Source organism: Poromitra crassiceps (assembly GCF_964638095.1).
Source record: "Poromitra crassiceps genome assembly, chromosome: 19".
Classification (NCBI taxonomy): Eukaryota; Metazoa; Chordata; class Actinopteri; order Beryciformes; family Melamphaidae; genus Poromitra; species Poromitra crassiceps.
In genome coordinates this window covers 18,321,697-18,343,397 of record NC_139646.1, presented here as the reverse complement: position 1 = coordinate 18,343,397, position 21,701 = coordinate 18,321,697, and the positions used below count along the sequence as shown (strand labels likewise).

The window sequence follows — 21,701 nt, the reverse complement described above, 5'->3', positions numbered from 1 at the left end:
AAAATTGTAAGAGTCTCTCATCTGGCTAAGAAAACTACAACACCCATGATGGCTCTGTGCGGAGTGTGTGGTGTGACCGCGGGAAGTGGCTGTGCTCACAAGGCAAACGGCGGTGTTCTCTCTCGTCAATTCAATTTGAATGGGAAAAACAGCAGCACATTTGTCACTGACAAAAATACCACCCCTCTTTCCAGAGCTTTAAGCAGGAACCCTCCCCGCTGCTGATTTAGATAAATTGTTTTTCATTAAGCACCAATAAACAGGCAGCAGATCCTCGACCGGGATTTCTCATTGGCTCAGACCGGCCAATCCCGCCATTCATTTACCCGTCACTATGGAACGCCAAAGCCTCCCTACATCTGCCAGGGTCTTAGGGGCTTGTCAGATGTAATTCAACGCTTTTAAGCTCTAATAATATTCTATAATATTACTCTATATAGTATGCGACAGAGTCTATTATAAACGGGAAATTACATTTTGCATTCTTTTGAGTTCACTGTCATGGCTCACAGTTAAATGGGGAAGCACAAATGCCTGGAGTCCTCGAAGGCATCGGCTATTTTGGTGTATTTTGCACGGCTATTATGTATTGTTTGTGTATATATTTATCTATCATATGTGTATATAATATGGAATGGATGATCCTTATGTCTTTGTATCCAGTATATTTCATTTCATATGAAATCATTATCGTGGTCCCTTCTCTATATAACCATGGCCTTGAAGTGCAGCCCTTTTAGTTCATATCTTTTCAAGGGTTGATTGGGGAGTGCTCACATTCACTCTCTTAATACTGGAAATAGGCCCTATAGAAAGTATTGTCAGACTTAGATGACCTATTTACAGCCAGGTAAGAGTGAGAGTAGGCACATTATGTCGTAACCATACGCATTATTATAACAAGCCAGTTTATCTTCTCTGTGGTTAGTAAGCATCCACAACCGATACAAAAAGGCAGCCAACATTTCTCTCTGCTGCCAACTAAAACAATAGCCCCCAAACCATAATCACTTACAAAATCACAATGACTGATAACATTAGTAGCTCTAGCGAGGGGCGATTAAGATTTCGTTCACGGCATCCACACCCAGCCTGTGTGAGGAGGCGAGCGAGTGAGCTGGGTACCAATACAAAATCGATGGAGGTTGCAGGGATAACCTTTGTGTTTTATCAGCCTGATGTTGAAGTGTGTAGTCTGGTGCAGCATGGAGATGGAGCTCAGTATAGTCCTGTATCTTGTGGTAAGTGGGACGATCTATAAAACAGCACACAGGGGAGAAGACACCCCATACCAAATAACACTTACAGAAAAAAACACATGAGGTTCACATGTGTCCACATGTTAAAATTTCACATGTGAAAACATGTGGAACACATGTGAAACCCATGGGAAGCGTGTGGTTTTGGAACATTTTCACATGTGGAAAACATGTTATCACATGTTATAACATGTGACAAATATTTTGCTACATGTTGTATAGCAACATTTACATGTGTTTCACATGTAATCACATAGGCTTCACATGTAATCACATGGGAATTTACATGGGTTTCACACATTTCACATGTGAAAATGTTCCAAAACCACATGCTTCCCATGGGCAATGCACATGTTTCACATTTGTTCCACATGTAAAATGTAACATGTTTTCACGTTTCACATGTGCAAAATCACATGTGATTTTGTATGTGGTTTTTCTGTAAGGGATATCCCATCAACCCGGATCAATTTAGCGTCATCTTTGACCGAAGGTTTTCACAGAGTTACAATATGCTCTTAGTGGATGAAGACCAAATCACCCGGATGTAATCGTCGTGTTTGTACTGTTGTGCTTCTTCAATGGCATTTTAACTGTGTGTTGTCTTCAATTTGAAATTAACCTAATCTATCAACCATTCAATCAGAGCCGGAGCACAGACCGAGATGGAAAAAAGACATCAAAATGCAGCGCACAAGATTCATGGGAGGTGTCATTTTTAGAAGCTTTGCGCTAAATGTCATCACTATCATTCAAATCTATAATGTGCCATTGTAAAAGGTCACAGCTTCAACTTTTTCATCAGACAACTGTAAGTGAAACAATTATATGTAACTCTACATATGCTGTGGTGGAAACATATTGATTTCTCTCTTGTTGTCAAAAGAAATGTGAAATGAATATATCTTATTAAGAGTATTTTAGCGTCATCACTGGCCCTCTCTGATTTCTCCTTTCATCCGAAGAACGCACGCAGATGCTAAACATGGCCATTCACATGCAAGGAGCAACAGAGCTACGTACTGAGCATGCATGCAAAGGTCCATCCATCTACGCAATGGCAAACATCTCACTAATGAGGTAAGAGATAAGGTGCAGAGGGCGATATGGGCTAATGGGCAGGCTCCAGAGGTCAGACGTTCCCTTTTGGAGTAAACATATTCTCAGGAGATTGTTAATTGCTCTTGGATGCCATGACTTACTTCACTAACAACGCTGCCAGTGCTAATAAAACCACCATTTTTCATAACTTTCCTCAAACCATATAAAATACCTTGAGTATATTTTAATTATTGAATTTAATGTTTCTGGTATGAGGACTGTGCAATGTTCCCTAGGTGTTATTATATCCTGCGTATGCATTGTTCTGTGTTTTGAGTGCGACGAGGCTATCAGTCTCCTCCTTGGGGTGCCAATAAAGTTTGTCTGATCTTATATAAATTTAAATAACAAAAAGTGTGTCACGTCAGCAAAAAGAGAGAACCTAAGGGACTATAGATCCCTGCTATCCCCTTAATGTGAAATTACATTTTCTCCATAATATAAGAGAAGCCAGGAGGACTGAGTCATGTATTCGGAGATGGCTATCACCAGCTCCTAGCGCTGAGGTATTTTGTATTTTGGCCCGGCAGTCCCAGGACACCTTAAAGTCCCTCTCTAGGTACAGGTATTCAGGGTCAGTGCCTCGCCTGGCCCCTGGGAGTAGTGCAGCTGATGAACCTTGCTGTCACACAGAAGAGTTGTGCTATTTTTCTCTAAGTCTGCTGACACACTTTCTCCATGTCTGCTGGCACACTTCAGATTTTGTATTTATTTAACATAGGCTATAAGTAATCAGGCAGGTCAACTTGGACAAAACTATACTTTCAAGGACAGTCAAAAAGCACTAGTATCGAGTGCCCATGTCTTGCTGTATACCAAGTAAGTATGCCACAACATCCCATCGCACACAGCAGCCTGTGATTGAAAATGATTATAAATTGTTGGAATAAAGTCAACTGTTTTCAATTTTCCAGTGATATCGACACTGTCATATCCTGATTTTAGCAGGAGTCTCCTTATTTTTAGCCTTTTCTCCTGCTGTGCTCCTGATTGGTAATTTCTCCTGATCTCCTGATTTTACAGTGATACAAATCAAAAGGCTTAGTTTTAATGTCAGAGTGAAGTTTTTGGTATCGTATGAAACTAGCCCTACAGTAAGCACAATTTTGGAAAGGGAAAACAATTTTCAAAGGGGCCCCTTGACCTCTCACCTCAAGCCATCTGAATAGAAATGGATTCTGGTATACTCACGAGTCTCCCCTTTACAGATAAGGTATTTTTCAATAGGGTAGCACCAGCATTTCTTAGCAAGGCAGGATACATTGGCAGAACAACGGATCACATTTTCCGATACCTCAGAAAATCTCCTTTTTCACGGCCTAATGTTGACAGGTATGCACTGTTGCAATCTATTCAATGATTAAAACAATAGGGCGTTTGTGTTTTGTGTGTTCCTGTTCACAGGTGTGCAGGAGACATTCAAAAAAAGAAAAATAATAACAAGAAAGCCACACTTCTTCTGCTATTTAGAAAATGTGAATAAATCAGATGTTCCATCTGTGAAATGTCCAAAGGGTCTGACTGTCCTTGGTATCTTACAGTTGTTTCATTTGTCATTGAAGTAGTTTTTTTCTGAGTGAATTGCCTGTTTACACGTACATAGCTCTTTTATTCATCAAGTTTACTTTTTCCAGGTGTTTTTCAACTGCCAAGTTAAAATAAAATACTGTTTTGTCTTTGCTCCAGTAATTTATTATCTGAGTATAGTATGTACTCTACTATACATACTCTTCAATCATGAGAGACCGGTCGGTAAGGTTTAACAAGAGACTTTATTTCGCAGATGGCTTGTAATGGCAAGTACTTTGGCGTATGACTCCATTGTAAGATGGCGCTCCTCTTTAGCTGAGAGGACGGCATCTATTTGGGCTAGAAGAGAGAATCCCCCCCCCACCCCCTTACCCCCCGTGGGGGATTCTTCGGGAGTCAAGACTCGTTGGTGGTGGACTGGGGAGGTGGGTGGGGTGAAATGACGCTTCAGAGGATGGTTTCAGGGGGAATGAACAGCCGCGATGCCAGCTGCTGCTATGATCCACCAGAGTGGGGGGTGACGTAGGACCGTCGCTATATATACTAGTATGAACTACTATACTATACTACTACTATATACAATAGTATAGTATCATTCATTATTATTTTATCACCGTAATGTACAGTGCATAGCAAAATGTTTCTAAAATGTTTGTTATAGCCATATGATTATGTAGTCATTGGTGGTTTATTGACTGATTGCCAATATGACTATGATTCATTATGGCTACAGCTTATTGATTGTGCATATTGATTGCTCATGTGTGCTTATTGACCTGTTGACAGGTTTTAGTCTATTGGCATGATCTCAATGATCCACCTGAGAATGTCTTAGGGCTAAGATGTGCTTGAGTGAGTGAGTGTGGCGTTATATTTTCAATGAAAAAAAAGGGTTTTATCCCATGATAAGTGGCTACCCTATAACCTAACTCTAAGTGTGAATCTACCCTATAACCTAACTCTAAGTGTGAATCCTACCCTATAACCTAACTCTAAGTCTGAATCCTACCCTATAACCTAACTCTAAGTGTGAATCTACCCTATAACCTAACTCTAAGTGTGAATCCTACCCTATAACCTAACTCTAAGTGTGAATCCTACCCTATAACCTAACTCTAAGTGTGAATCCTACCCTATAACCTAACTCTAAGTGTGAATCCTACCCTATAACCTAACTCTAAGTGTGAATCTACCATATAACCTAACTCTAAGTGTGAATCCTACCCTATAACCTAACTCTAAGTGTGAATCCTACCCTATAACCTAACTCTAAGTGTGAATCCTACCCTATAACCTAACTCTAAGTGTGAATCCTACCCTATAACCTAACTCTAAGTGTGAATCCTACCCTATAACCTAACTCTAAGTGTGAATCTACCCTATAACCTAACTCTAAGTGTGAATCCTACCCTATAACCTAACTCTAAGTGTGAATCCTACCCTATAACCTAACTCTAAGTGTGAATCCTACCCTATAACCTAACTCTAAGTGTGAATCTTACCCTATAACCTAACTCTAAGTGTGAATCCTACCCTATAACCTAACTCTAAGTGTGAATCCTACCCTATGACCTAACTCTAAGTGTGAATCCTACCCTATAACCTAACTCTAAGTGTGAATCCTACCCTATAACCTAACTCTAAGTGTGAATCTACCCTATAACCTAACTCGAAGTGTGAATCTTACCCTATAACCTAACTCTAAGTGTGAATCCTACCCTATAACCTAACTCTAAGTGTGAATCCTACCCTATAACCTAACTCTAAGTGTGAATCTTACCCTATAACCTAACTCTAAGTGTGAATCCTACCCTATAACCTAATTCTAAGTGTGAATCCTACCCTATAACCTAACTCTAAGTGTGAATCCTACCCTATAACCTAACTCTAAGTGTGAATCCTACCCTATAACCTAACTCTAAGTGTGAATCCTACCCTATAACCTAACTCTAAGTGTGAATCTTACCCTACAACCTAACTCTAAGTGTGAATCCTACCCTATAACCTAACTCTAAGTGTGAATCCTACCCTATAACCTAACTCTAAGTGTGAACCCTACCCTATAACCTAACTCCAAGTGTGAATCCTACCCTATAACCTAACTCTAAGTGTGAATCCTACCCTATAACCTAACTCTAAGTGTGAATCCTACCCTATAACCTAACTCTAAGTGTGAATCCTACCCTATAACCTAACTCTAAGTGTGAATCCTCATCATTTTCTCCCTGGTGAAATATAAAAAATATTCATATTAGAGGTATTGCCTGGGTACAATCACACGCATCTTAAACTTCGTCACGTCAACTCTCTGCAAAACTATCATCTCTTTGGCTGAATGTCAGGCATTGCATTACTTGATTAGCCTAATGGTCAATACTTATGTACCTAATCTCTTCCATATAAATAAACTCTTTTGGAATAGCATGAGGATGAAGCTCATTTACCAAGACCTGGGTCAAACAGCAAATGATTCATCTTAATGTAGCACGATACGGTACTGTAAGTTGAATAAGCACATATTGATATTCATGCCAACAGCCTGGGGGCAGTCTAGTATAGTTTTGTACAGATGGGGGGTTGCACAAATTCACATACTCATACTGTAACTGCCCATCTTGCATTTTCATACTACAGTTTCATCCTGGTGGAGTTCTCTATTACGATTATTACGTTTGAACCTCCAGGTGGGTGGGGTTTACGCCACCAGGGCAATTCAGGTTTAGTGTAAGTTGTGAATCATAGAAACATATGCTAGAGTTCTTTCAAACACATCCATGTCTTATGTAAACTAAACTTTCCTCCATAAAACCCAAGTGGTGAATCATCCAAAGGATTGGAAGGAAAGATTTCGCATAATCTCACCTTTCTCTTGTTGGTTGGACAGACGTATAGGTAGCTCAGGACGGTCTTGGATCCTACTTTGTCATTCATTCTCTCATATGTGGACCCATAGTCGGTAGATCTGAATGAAAGGAGTAGAGAGGGAGAGAAAAACAGCAAACACATAATCAACAGCAGGCAAAGGCTATGGTAGACAGCAACAAAGCGAGGCGTTTTTCTCAGACTGAAAGTTTGGTGAAGATTTGAGGTGTGAATCAACTTCTGACTTCGGGTTCAGATCCAGGAAAAACAAACACATGCCTACAGTAGGTTTACCGAGACTGTGCACTTCATTTTGATGTATTCTTCTTATTTAGAATGAGGAAAAAGAGCCGACAGTAAAACAGCGAGCGGATAGCGGTTCTTTCTTATGGTATATTGCACGACAGTATGTACAGGAGAGAACCTCTGGCTGTAGAACAAGAGAAGGTTAACCAATCATCTATGGCGGCCAACAAAAACGAACCATTCTAGAGCGTCTGGGGAGCCGGCACTGTAAATAATTAATTATTTCCCAATGACTACTATGAAATAAAATATGACGAGTGCAAAAACATGTGGATGTTCCTGAACCCACGGGCTTTAATAATTGAACAGTGGGAATGAGTCTGTTAGCCGGTCTAGTCCACATGGATCCATCATGACCAGTAATGACCAAATCTGCCTTCAAGTAGAATATTACAGCATGTTCTAAAGGCCTACTGCGCTTACAGCATGTTCTAAAGGCCTACTGCGCTTACAGCATGTTCTAAAGGCCTACTGCGCTTACAGCATGTTCTAAAGGCCTACTGCGCTACTCTTTTCTTTTTATACGGCGTGGCCACAGACTGCGGCCCAGCCATCTAGGTTTCATCTGTCTGTCATGCATGCATTATGTACTGTGTACGTATGTATGTATGTATATATGCATGTATGTATGTATGTATGTATGTATGTATGTATGTATGTACATACAGTATGTATGTATGCTCTATAGCCAGGGTATAGGACCCCGCAAGGCCAAGGGTTTAAGCTGCTCGCTACAGTGAGATACACATATGGACTATGTGCGCCCCTAGTGGTTGAATGCCATTATTGACATCTCAAACCATCTCAAAAACCGTGACGTCAAGGATCACAGTACTGAAAAAAGTGTGTGACGACGGGAGGGACTGCATCTGTACAGTATGTATGTATGTATGTATGTATGTACTGTATGTATGTATGTATGTATGTAAAACAGCACTGAAGTGAAAGGAGCCACACGCGATTCTCAACCCAGCAGAAATACCTGCGCAAAAAATGACAACGAAATGTCAATATCTTAGTTTAATGCAGATACAATGGATCATGCATTAAAATCACCATCCACGATGTCAGTCCGCCCCGGGCAAGGGGCGCGCTGCTGCCCCCTGGTGAGAGCTCTACTGACATCATGAATAATGCCCCCCCCACACACACACACATACACACACACGCTCAATGAGCCAACCACATAATTCCCCCGCATCCACATTGCATCCAATGACGGCGTGGCTTTTTTTTAATGAATGCAGCAGGATTTTCAAATCATTTCTGTCTGCTGGGAGTGAACTCTCAGGAGTGAACTCTCAGGAGTGAACACTCACCCACAACTATGGCCTTCATGGTCTTATGAGGGAAATGAAGAAGATACCTATTTCAGTGCTCTGTCCTTTTTTAGTCGGACCACACTGCTAGCACTGCTTCAGTGGTAATGGTGTTTCAGTGAAATTGCAACGAGATTTCTTTCATTCAAATTCATTCCTCCTGAATGCCTCTGAGAGAGACTGCGGTTGCGATGATTACAAAGCACAATAACAAGTCAGACAGACAGACAGACAGACAGACAGGCAGACAGACAGACAGACAGACAGACAGACAGACAGACAGACAGACAGACAGGCAGACAGACAGACAGACAGGCAGACAGACAGACAGACAGACAGACAGACAGACAGACAGACAGACAGGCAGACATGCAGACGGACAGGCAGACAGACAGACAGACAGACAGACAGACAGACAGACAGACAGGCAGACAGACAGACAGACAGACAGGCAGCACAATTTCCACACAGGATATTAAAATAGAGGTGAGGAGAGCAGAGCTGCACCGAGAATGATCCTGATGTGGAACAGTCGATGCAGCGAGCTACACCGTACGGTATCTGTATTACGTTGTTTTGAGCCTCCTCAAGTCCCTATAAATTGAAGTCGTTTCACTACTTCCAGATCCACCATTCATCACTTCACTAGAAAGGAGAGTGACTGATGCATTATGGGTAAAGGAGAGTGACTGATGCATTATGGGTAGAGGTGTCATAAATGGAAGTGGTAATATTTTTGGCCTGGACACAGCAGGGGGAGGTGTCAGCCCTCGGTCGTGGTCCAAGATTGAGTGTGACCCCCCCCCCCCCCCCCCCCCCCCCCTATCCATACCCTCCTCTGCCCGCATGCACAAGAAGAAGACTCTCCAACAGGAAAAGGAAAATGAACAGATCTGTAGGACGAGATTGTGCTCGCGGCACGATACATCAAACGAGAGGAATGACGAGAGAGACACGCGGCTCGTATTTCTTCAATGGCTTCCATGTGAGTGGGGAATGGAGATGGGGGCTTGGCCATGCAGGCTGGCTTCTCTGGAGAACAGCGGACGAGGCACCGGGGATTAGCTTTGTAGTGGCGAGGCGGCAGAGAGCTCAAGTGGCTCGACTGTTCTGCAAACCAAAATGTCACAGGTTCGATCTCTGCCACAGCCGTGCGTTGCAATTGAAGTGTCCTTGAGCCAGAGATACTATATTGCCCGCTTACTCATTGTAAGTCGCTGCAGATAAGGGCTGTCGGCTAAATGCCTAAAATGTAAAACGTGCCGGTTTGCGCAGGACTGTGACAGGTCTGCTGATAAAAAACACAAGCCTGCGTCTGAAACCAAGATAAAACTCCAAATACAGTGTGGTGTAATGCGATACGCACCCACGTCACTCACTACATAGAGGTACCCTCAATGACGAGGTTAAAGTCCCTGGAAACCAAAATCCACAAAAACCTTCTAACTATTACATTTAGGGTCTTATGTGAGTAATTGTGTGCCTCAGAAAGTAGTTGACATTACTTTCAACCCTAACCCCAAAAATCGACACTTTTCTACAAGGTCTGGATTTCCATTTCCTCATTGAAGAGAGCGGTGTGCGCGGTGCTAAAATGCATGATCTTATCATGTCATAAGATTTAATCGAATCACACACACGCATGCACGCACGTGCGCACACACACACTGACACACACACAGTAGCGCTGTGCACTCGCAGCGGCAGAGATCTCTTCCTCTCTGTCAGTAGGCTATGCGCCGAGCAACGCGCAAACACACACACACACACACACACACACACATTCCATCTCTCTTTCCTTCTCTCTCTCTCTCTCTCTCGGAGGAGACCTGCTGCAGACGGGACACGCCCACACAGTCCGCGGGAGAAAATACACTCTAAAATCTAATTGATTCTCATGACTTTTGCCATGACTGTCAAACCTAAATTTATATACTTTGCGACGTTCATCATCGTTCAAATTTGGCTGGTGGCCTATTAACATAGGTTCCTGTGATGTGATGAACTCAAAATGCTAAATAAAAAATAAAAATATTTCTGGTTTCCAGGGACTTTAATGTTACCATGCAACGGGCATCTGCGTAGTCTAGCGGTAGATTCCCTCCCTAACAACACGAGGGTCGCAGGTTCATATCCACGTGTTGCATCCGGCTTAGGGGTGTGTCCTGGTCACTGCACTAGCGCCTCCTCTGGTTGGTCGGGGCGCCTGGTCGTGGTGGAAGAGAACTGGTGGGAATAGCGGGAATAGTGTGCTCCCATGTGCTACGTCCTACTGGTGAAGCTCCCCCTGTCAGGTGAAAAGAAGAGGCTGGTAATTGCGCATGTGTCGGGCATGGTGCTAGTCTCGGCTCTTCCCAGATCGGCAGAGGGTGGAGCAGCGACCGGGGCAGCCAATAGGGCAGCATGGGGATAAATTGGCCAAGTATAATTGTGGAGAAAATGGGGAAAAATCAGAAAAATAATAATAATAGTGTTAGTTATAAGTTGTTATATACTCCTGTATATACTGTAAAGTCTGATGTGTCCTATGTATGAAGCTCTGTGGTAAATACGGCTCAGCAGCTTCACTAATATATGAAAAATATGTAAAAATGTAAAAAGTGACATAAAAAGACAAACAGCAGTTGGCAGTTGGTGCCACAGTCTTCCTCTGTACTGTGAACGATCCAATAAGAAGCAGTTTAGCAGTTTTAATGTTATAGTCGGTCTTGTAAAATGGCTTGATGTAGTAATAATTGATCTAATAGTGTAAAGAAAAACGTTTATATAACCTCACCACAGAGCAAGACAGAAAAAAAAACAATTTCTCCCAAACCAAATGCACATCTATCATTAAAGTATTGGTATTTTCTTTGTATACTGTTAACCGCGAATGCCACCAACAGTTAGTGTGAGATCCTTTTTCCTCGCTCTAGAAGCTCAAATGTCTAAATATTCATGAGTGTCTGCGGGGAGAGAAGCTGTGCTCATCATAACTAACATGCGATTACAGCGTTTAGCCCAGCCTTGTTATTCAATGAGCACTTCATCGACATGTCTTTCTATTCAGTCATTTCTTTCCCGTCAGCCAAGTCCATCGAGACACTTGTTTACCTGTTGTTTGCTTTTGCAAATGGGGAGGTGAAGTAGGAGAGACACTTTTTACAGAGTATGGAGAGAAAAGAAACACTGCTACTGCCGTGAGTGATTATGTTGTTTTTTTACGGATCCCCCCCCCCCCGCTTTCTCCCCAGTTGTACTTGGCCAATTCCCCCTGCTGTCCCGGTCGTTGCTCCACTCCCTCTGATCTGGGGAGAGTTGCAGACTATAGTACATGCTCCCTCCGATACATGTGCATCCTCCGATACATGTGCATCACCACCTGTTACTTTTCACCTGACAGCGAGGTATTTCACTGGCAGGACATAGCGTGTGCCGTGGGAGGGTCACGCTATTCCCCCCAGTTCCCCTCCCCCCGAGCAGGCCCCCCGACTGACCAGAGGAGGCACTCTGCAACCAGGACTCATACCCCACCCGCTTCCCGCCGGCAGACACGGCCAATTGTGTCTGTAGGAACGTCTGACCAAGCCGGAGTGTCGCTGCCGGGAATTGAACCCGGGTCTCTGCGGTGGTACTGTGGCACGTGCTTTGCCTCTACACTACCCAGAGACACCCCCCGAGTGCTCTACATGTTTAAAGTAAAAAAAAATCTGACACATTTCCTTTTCTGTTTAGACAAGCAGATTGTGAGCTTGCCTGTGGAAGTAATAGCTTTTCAGCTTTGTGATGAAATATGGTGGTTGGAAATATTTTTTCATGACTATCAGTAAAAGAGATTAAGGCAGTTTTGACTCTTTGGGTGTTATGTCAGTCTGTCTTTGAGTAGAGAATCCTCAGTAAAGGTCTTTTCAGACCAAAAGTGAATAATCCGTACGGAAAAAATTGCATGGCAATTAAAAAACAGAACCCACTTATCTTTACGGGACTAATTCATATCAAATCAAAATTCGCACTGCACATTTTTTTCGTGATTTCGTGTAAATAGTCCCATAGAGATAAATGTTTTTGTTGTTTTTTTGCCGTGCGATTTATTCATGCACAGATTATTCACTTTCGGCCTGAAAAGCCCTTAAGTGTGGATACAGTATGAGCAGGAAACAGGTTCACAAGGTGGTCTTGGAGGTAGGGGGAGGGGAAATGGGCCATAGGGATAGGAAGGTGGTAGAGAGTCGGGATTTGAGGGGTGTGTGGGTGGAGTGGCTAGGGGTATAAGGGTGGTGGGAGGTGGGAGGGAGGGCAAGGAAGGGGGCGGGGGAAAAGGTGTGTGTGTGTGTGTGTGTGTGTGTGTGTGCGTGTGCGTGTGCGCGTGCGCGTGCGTGTGTGTGTGTGTGTGTGTGTGTGTGTGTGTGTGTGTGTGCGCGTGTGCGTGTATGTGTGTGTGTTCATTTTGAGCCAGTATGTTGAGCCTTATGTTGTTAATTAGCCTTTCTGATACTATTGCATGGTTAAATCAGCAAATTTTATTTTATCAAAAAAAGAAGAAGAAAAAAGGCTGGTATCCACAGTGGAAATGGTCTCTGTGAAATTCCGTTCGGTACATACTGTGTAGTGGTACTTGGTCTGAAAAGTTTGGGAACCCCTCATCTAGAAATTACCCCATTACCACAGTCCCGAAGTGCCACCTACAGTACTACCCTGACAAAATGTGAGGCTTTCATTTGTGAAGTGAAGCTCTCTATTTGTTGAGGGGGGGGGGGAGAGAGAGAGAGAGAGAGAGAGAGGGAGAGAGAGAGAGAGAGAGAGAGAGAGAGAGAGAGAGAGAGAGAGAGAGAGAGGGGAGAGAGAGAGACTAAAGCACAGTCGGTGCACATCAAATGATTGCAGGGAGGGGCAATGGCCAGAAATCACACGAGGGATTGTTTGTGAGGTTTTGCCAGATGGCTGCCAGCAAAGCAGAACAATACAACACTGACTCAGTTTACATGGACTGCAATCTTCTGCTACTGACCTTATTCTATATAAGGCAATACTTCCATTCATATGTTTATATGCTTATGGAACATTCCATTCATATTCCCATTGACATGCTACAGAGCATATCCGATTCATGTTGTGGCTTTTTGAATTTATTGTTGTGGCTTTTGTATTTGTGTTGTGGCTTTTGTATTTGTGTTGTGGCTTTTTGTATTTGTGTTGTGGCTTTTGTATTTGTGTTGTGGCTTTGTATTTGTGTTGTGGTTTTTTGTATTTGTGTTGTGGCTTTTGTATTTGTGTTGTGGTTTTTGTATTTGTGTTGTGGCTTTTTGTATTTGTGTTGTGGCTTTTGTATTTGTGTTGTTTTTTGTATTTGTGTTGTGGTTTTTATATTTGTGTTGTGGTTTTTGTATTTGTGTTGTGGTTTTTGTATTTGTGTTGTGGCTTTTGTATTTGTGTTGTGGTTTTTGTATTTGTGTTGTGGTTTTTGTATTTGTGTTGTGGCTTTTGTATTTGTGTTGTGTTTTTTGTATTTGTGTTGTGGCTTTTGTATTTGTGTTGTGGCTTTTGTATTTGTGTTGTGGTTTTTGTATTTGTGTTGTGGCTTTTGCATTTGTGTTGTGGCTTTTGTATTCATGTTGTAGCTTTTTGCCTTCGTGTTGTGGCTTTTGCATTTGTGTTTTCCATGAATGCGCTTGTCTTCGTTCGAGCCGTCTGGTCCACCGTAGTTATGAGCGAAGCTAGGCTGCTGCTCTCCACCATGTCACATTCCAACAAAGCCCAGTGGACAACAATCTATCCGTCAGTAATTCTGTCCGTTTTCTGCTCCAGCTTACATTAGTTGAATTTGACACACGGCGTGGGCCTATACAGGATCTGTACTTGTTTGTTTTCCGTCCTGTACAGCTCTGTAATGTTACAGGGGTACAGAACCGCACTGTATCCGGACATGTCTGGCGACACGCCAGGGGAAATTCAGGCTGTCACAAATGCATAATTCCATGAGCACACACAACTTTTGTCTACTGGATATTTCTGTCACTGTAAAATCCAGACATGACCACCACCACCACCAACCCTGTTGAAGCTTATATTCACCAAAATGGTATTCGGGACAGTCCTAATGTCTACAGTGCACTTTATAATGTGACTACAGTAAGATTGGACACACTGATTATTGCTAACTTTGACTATGACCTTATTCAGGGTAATCAGAAAATGTTTACATGGCAGTGTCTTATTCAGAATATTGTCTTAATCGGATTAATATCAGAATATAGCAGTCCATGTAAACATAGTCACTGTTGACCATCCTCTGGGGAGAGAGAGAGAGAGATCGAGAGAGCGAATTATGCATGTCAAAGAGAGAGGAACCAGTGCGTCCTGGTAGCTCACCTGGTAGCATGCATACCACGAAGGCTCGGCCCTTCGCACGGCCGACCCGGGTTCGAATCCGACCTGCGGTCCTTTGCCGCATGTCATCCCCTCTCTCTCTCCCCACCTTTCCTATCTGCCTACTATATAAATAAAGGCGAAATGCCAAAACAATAATCTAAAAAGACAGAGCAACCAAATCGTCTTAGTTTCTCAAGCACATAACCCTGAAGCATGCAGACCCTGAAGAGGAGCTGAACTCTCTTGCTATTGTTGCGAGGAGAACAAAAGGTTACTGATCTGCGTCGTGACTGTGGACCTTTTGGCTGACTCTGGCTGGTCACTGAACAGAAATGTGATAGGGAGTGGCGTGCGGGTACAGATAACAGACACCAAACAGCCATGACGAGAGCAGCAAACACCAAATCAATATTGATCTGGGGTCCAAAGCAAGGCATCGTCAGGTGGCTGTCGAAGCTGAACCAAAGGTGTCTATCCGCAGAAAGAGAAACACTCGGAGGCCCAGGGATTTGGAGACTCAGAGAGAGGGAGAGAGAGAGAGAGGGAGAGAGAGAGAGAGAGCGAGAGAGAGAGAGAGAAGACTCAGAAAGAGGGTTTCTTAGCAGATGACCCTGCGTCAAAAGCAAGCCTATACAGACCCTGAACTCTCATTGACTGAAGCGCATTAAAAACATTCTGAGCACAGGTGAACCATCAGAGCCATTCCATGCAGTGCAGTGCAGTGCCGAAGGTCAGGGGTAGAGACGGCGGAAAGCATCACACATATTTCCACAGCTATTGTGTCGTCTGAGCTGTTGTGGCCTCCTGTTCCAGGAACAGACTGTAGGGATATGGCAAAGCCAAATCGGTCCTAGACACAACTCCACCGTCTGGATGAAGTCCAAGGAACTTTGGGTGACCGGCAAAATGAGAGATTAGGACTCAAAGCCTGGGGTTTGGATGACAAAGCATGAGAGACAAGCCTGAAATCTTCTTATTAACCATCGTTTAACCCAGCACGTGTTTGATGAGCATACTGTATAATTATGCCTTGTTGTTCCTGCACTATTCACGGGTTTCATGGTGAGACAGTGGGCGCTTCCATGACTCCCTCCCTCCCTCTGGGTGCCTGTTTCCGCCCAGGACCGTTCATAGTGAAAGAGACTGAAAATAATCATAATAATTGTTGTGACTTATGTCTTGTAATGGATATAACGGAGTGACAATATCTTGAATCTTGAAAGAGACCCACATGTGACTTGTGTACATGTAGAAGGGACATGTGGCATGTGGTGAAGGAAAAAAGTGTCTCGGGCAAAGTGCTATTTGTCGAGGTAGACATACAGCACATCTGAAACATTTCCTTACGACCAACATCTGCCATGTGAAAACTATTATTAAAACTATTAAAACGATCTACAGCTCATGGCGCACGTACATTTAGGGCATGTCCACAACTCCACATCCACTTTGGCTAGTTACAGTAAACGGCGTACAATCTGGATGCAAAGAGGTTGTACTTAGTCTCTTCATTAATCATAGGTGCGTTTTGGGCATGACATGAATAAATGGCGGATTCGGCAAGGTTGAGAAACGACCGGTTTTCTGCTGAGGAAATGGATCCGCTTGTGAGCAAAGTGAAAGCACGCGAGCAGATCGATAAGACTGATTCGCCGGAATTCCGTTGGTATGGAACAGTTTGTACTCTAGTTCATTTCCTCTCACTTATTGTGTTAGAAAACACTGCAACAGGAAATACAGTAAGCTAGGGGCCATTTAGAATGTGTCTATGTCCCTTGTCCCTGTGTGAGTATGCACATGTTGTGCACTGGCTATGTAGAGTAGCTGCATCCTACTATCTGAATAATACGCCATCATAGCAGGAAAATACTGCACCATCTACTTTAGGCCACTTTTTTGTTGGTCAATGGGCGCAATGGCTTTCTGCTGCCCCCAAGATAGCAAAGCATCTGACCCCGCCTCGTTTTAAGACCATGGCCGCACAGATGGGTGCAAGTACATCTGCTATTAGGCGTGCAGAGGACAACTGCCACAGTCGGAAAGTAGCCGTGACACTTGTGCTGTGCTTTGTGCCAGGTGATAGATAGGGCCCTTAGTCTCACAAAGTGACTGATAACACAACACGAATGCAAATGTGAGGATTGCAGGTGACTTAAGCCCTTGGATGCTCATACATAATACAAATGTAGAGACCTTGACATCCTTGATTAGACTCTTTGTCTCTTTTCTATGTATATATTGCTATGGCATTAAAACACTGCAGAGGCAAAGCTTGTCAATGACTGATTAAAAAAACAAGAAGGCAGTAAGCAGAAGGGATTATGATTGCTTATTGTCACTGGCTAAACTCAGAATTTAATATGCTCTACCCACAATCACAAATCCAAATGAAATCCAGCAAATGGGCATGGTTTGGAGTCGGGAGACAGGCCTACACAGCTGAAACTTTTATGACGATGATGAAAACCCATTCTGCTAGGCTGCACGCCAAGCGGAGGAAAATGGCAGCATAACATGAGAGGGAGAGGAGAAGAAAGTGTGAAGAGAGAGGCGCTGTTTTCTTCAGCAAAGGCAGCAAATATCCAGCAGTTTTTAATAATCTTTGCAACCATCAGCAAGGCGTGTCTCAGCGAGGAGAGTCATAATGTACAAGCTGTCAAGGTGTTTATCTGCGGAATATACACTCACGCCGAGTTACACCCTCGTGAAAACGTACACATACCTACTGAAGCACACACACACACACACACACACACACACACACACACACACATGCACACGCACAGAAACACACACACATCCTCACGTTTTCGCCTCAGGCATGATATTAACTGCTGCACAATCCTCCTCTAATGCAAGAAGTCACTGAAGCATAGGCAAATGACTGGAGGATTGGCATGCTGGAGGATTGGCACACAGAGATTGGAGAATATTTGCAGGTATTGTGTCTGTGGGAGAGCAGAGTCGTCACTGAAACACATGTGAGCGTACGGGACAGTGAAGTGTGAAAAAATAATGGAACTTCAAAAGATTGAGTACTGTATGCCAAACTCTCTCTCTCTCTCAATAAACAGAGTAAGACATTTGTGTATGTATGTCTGAATGTGTTTGTGTGTGTGTGTGTGTGTGTGTGTGTGTGTGTGTGTGTGTGTGTGTGTGTGTGTGTGTGTATGTATGTATGTACAGTATGTCTGACTGTGTGTTTGTGTGTGAGTGTGTGTGTATGTACATGTATGTGTGTGTGTGTGTGTGTGTGTGTGTGTGTGTGTGTGTGTGTGTGTGTGTGTGTGTCGGAATGTGCGTTTGTGTGCGTGGGTGTGTGTATGTCTGAACGTGTGTGTGTGTGTGTGTGTGTGTGTGTAAAAGAGAGATAGTGAGGGGGAAAATATTAAATAATTCATGTGTGAAACAAACGGCAACAGGAACATTTTGCCTGCCATTCATCCAGTGCCACGGCTGCAGGGGGCGGAGCTACTGGGGTGGCAGTAGAAAAGCTGTGGCTGGTTGTCCAGGCCCTGGCTGGGGGAGGGGCATTCTAAGATCGTTCTATTCACCTCATGTTCCAACACGGGGGTCAGCCAGTTACTTCCTATTGTGTTTACACTTCCTGTGACGGTACAGTACTAGTGACCAGGTAAAATAGACGGTGTATTGAACAGGAGGTCATAACACAACTGGGTCAAGTGACAACATGTGAGTCTACTCTGCTCAGTGCGTCTTCTCCGCTCGACCTTGACAGTGCGTCGGCACGTGTCTTTACTTGACCTCATCCCTTTTCTCTCCACATTCCTGAAAGCTTTTCCCCCCCAGAATGAATCTTTAAATAAAAGTAGATAAAAACTTTGAGCCCCCCCCCCCCCCCCCCCCCAAGGCGTAATTATTTTTGCATGAGGTCTGGGAGGACTTTTGAGGCAAGGCAAGGCAGCTCTATTTTACAGCACATTTCATAGACTGAGGCCATTCAAAGTGCTTTAACGAGTACTAAAAAAGACACTAAAACATTTACAATTAAAAAAGTGCAAAAGTACAGACAAAACGTGCGAGAGTTTAGGTCATACAAGACAAATCTGCTAGTGACATCTGCCTTAGATCGTTAGGTTTTCTTCTATATCAGACACAGGAAAACCTAACGATCTAAGTAAAGTATAGACACTATGAACCTTTTTGGACATCTGCCTTGTTTTTACAGTGAGTGTCGCTGACCTGACCAGCCCTCCCTCTCTCCTGCCCTGTCAACACTGAGGTGCACAGACAAGTAACTGTTCCTATAATTTGATCACAGCTTCTGTGTGATTTGGTGGGGTCTTATGGGTCAGCTTCTGTGTGATTTGGTGGGGTCCTATGGGTCAGCTTCTATGTGATTTGGTGGGATCTTATGGGTCAGCTTCTGTGTGATTTGGTGGGGTCTTATGGGTCAGCTTCTGTGTGATTTGGTGGGGTCTTATGGGTCAGCTTCTATGTGATTTGGTGGGGTCTTATGGGTCAGCTTCTATGTGATTTGGTGGGGTCTTATGGGTCAGCTTCTATGTGATTTGGTGGGGTCTTATGGATCAACTTCTATGTGATTTGGTGGGGTCTTATGGGTCAGCTTCTGTGTGATTTGGTGGGGTCCTATGGGTCAGCTTCTATGTGATTTGGTGGGATCTTATGGGTCAGCTTCTGTGTGGTTTGGTGGGGTCTTATGGGTCAGCTTCTGTGTGATTTGGTGGGATCTTATGGGTCAGCTTCTGTGTGATTTGGTGGGGTCTTATGGGTCAGCTTCTGTGTGATTTGGTGGGGTCTTATGGGTCAGCTTCTATGTGATTTGATGGGGTCTTATGGGTCAGCTTCTATGTGATTTGGTGGGGTCTTATGGGTCTAGTTCGGGATGCAGGCATTGGGGCAGGAGCCTCAGGTGTAGCTTTGTCTCTGAACACTGGCGGAGAACAACCAGAAATGGCTTCCATTCATTATTGAAGGCAGGAAGCAGCAGTGGACTATTACAGAGTACATGGCCTGTGAATGGCAGCGCACCTCAGTGGCCAATAGGTTTGAGGTTGTACTCCAAGTACAGTGTTGTTAGTGATGATAACTGACATGGTGGGGTCAGGAACAAGCAGGAGTCCATGGTGGGGTCAGGAACAAGCAGGAGTCCATGTGCTAAAGAGGAAACATGGTGGGGTCAGGAACAAGCAGGAGTCCATGTGCTAAAGAGGAAACCGCGGAAGTAGGTGAGCTCTCTAGCGGAGAGGCCCGTGGCCGTCAAATGAAAGGTATAGATATCCAAAGCATATTCTCCCCAATATCCTACAGAAAAATCACAACTGTTAATTAATCCCCTGAACTCCCTATGTATTGGCTGCTTGTATTGTTGTTGATATACAGTATATCAGTGTAAGATTCATCTAAAGCTGCATTTAGGCGATTACACATTGTACTGTATAATGTAAATATACACACACACAAATTCAGTGGAGGCTCATCCATAGAGGCAGAGGAGGTTGCTCCTCTATTTTTGAGAAGCAAAAGAGATATTTTATATAATATATAAAATCTCCTTCTTGCTTAATATATTTTTAAGACAATATAAATCAAAATATGTTTTCTCTCTTCTTTGGAAAATTCCATTATTGAAATTCTGATTGAAATGCTTCAACAGTACCACCTGTAGGTCAGGGAGGGAAAGGGCAGTCTGTGTGTGAAGTGGTGGAGGGGGAACTCTGTGTGGGTGAGGGGTTAGTGGAGAACGGAGCAGTCGAATGCTCCCCGAGGGGGAGTTCTCATATCATGTGTGTATGTAGTCCGTTTATTTCATGCTAATCTACTGTATGATTGGTCAAAACACATAAAATGATGGTCCAGGGGAGGCAGTCCTCCCTAACCAATCAACCACTAACCAGAATACTGACTGATAGTCTCAAAATGTCATCTTCAACTCAACCCTAGAATGGATCATCCATTCTAGCATCAACCATTTCTAACAGTGTGATGAACTGGCAGTAAAGGAGATAGACACAGTAGCATATTGGGAAATATATTATAACGTGCAAATTTCAAACTATAGCCTACTTTTAAACACATCAGTTCCATAAGAACATACAGGGCAAACAAGAATGACTCCCAAAATAACCGCCGGAAATATTGGGCTGAATTCATGACTGATTTGACATTCCTTTTTTTTTTTTTTTTTTTTTTCTGGGTGGAAGCCAATGCCCTGTCCTGTTTCCTTCAGCATAAGCCTACAGGGACATTGTTAAAAACGTAGCGCACAGGCACGGGGGTCAGCTGTGCTTTCACACATCACTTCCTCCATGGCATTTGGGGACAACATCTTAATGATCTGATTGTAAAGTTAGTCCTGCAAAATCCGTCACTCTGAAAATGCACGAACAAAGCTTGTTTGTAAAAGTGTTACATTAAATAAGCGCTGAGGTAAGCACCGTTTCCCCTTTTAATATCTGCCTCATAACCGCTCTGGATCTTCCCCGGCTTTTTTTTTCTAACTAGTTGTAATGAATACGGGCGGCAAACAAACTCTTGATTTATATCTGCCATAACTCTGTTTGATTTATGCTCATCATGCATAATGGGTATGCAGAATCCAATATTAAATCATTTGCTCCTTTTCTGTCAGCGCACAAATCACTCACTGGGATTGAATGACACACAAATGCAATTGTTAGCAGGACACCAGCTGTTTCTCTGGCTCTAGACTTAGCTTGCTAAAGTAGGGAAGATACAAGCTAGGCAGGAGTGTTACAAAGCTCTGCACACTAAAGGCTTTTGTTTGATAGCCTGCTCATTTGCCAGCATGCATCCTGTTGTGGCAGCAGAAGGGAATTACATGTTTGGTTGCCAACTCCCAAGAGAAGGTAAAAAGCCTGAGTGCAAGCCTTTATCTATTGACTTTTCTTTCTTTCTTTTTCCCCTCTTTTTGATAAGCCGTTCCAGAGACAATCAAACGGAACCTATCACTCAGAGATGTGGAGATGATGGG

The 21,701-nt window shown here is 43.4% G+C and overlaps 1 protein-coding gene across 1 annotated transcript in view; it reads right to left on the bottom strand.

The window, feature by feature from the left end:
• Window positions 1-21,701, bottom strand: part of sorcs3a (sortilin related VPS10 domain containing receptor 3a) — a gene marked incomplete at both ends in the record, with an annotated part of 256,176 nt that overhangs the window by 86,936 nt on the left and 147,539 nt on the right. The window contains one exon of the mRNA XM_083655384.1: window positions 6,753-6,852. Within this exon, the coding sequence (XP_083511510.1) occupies window positions 6,753-6,852 (100 nt within the window). The remainder of the gene's footprint in view (window positions 1-6,752; window positions 6,853-21,701) is intronic.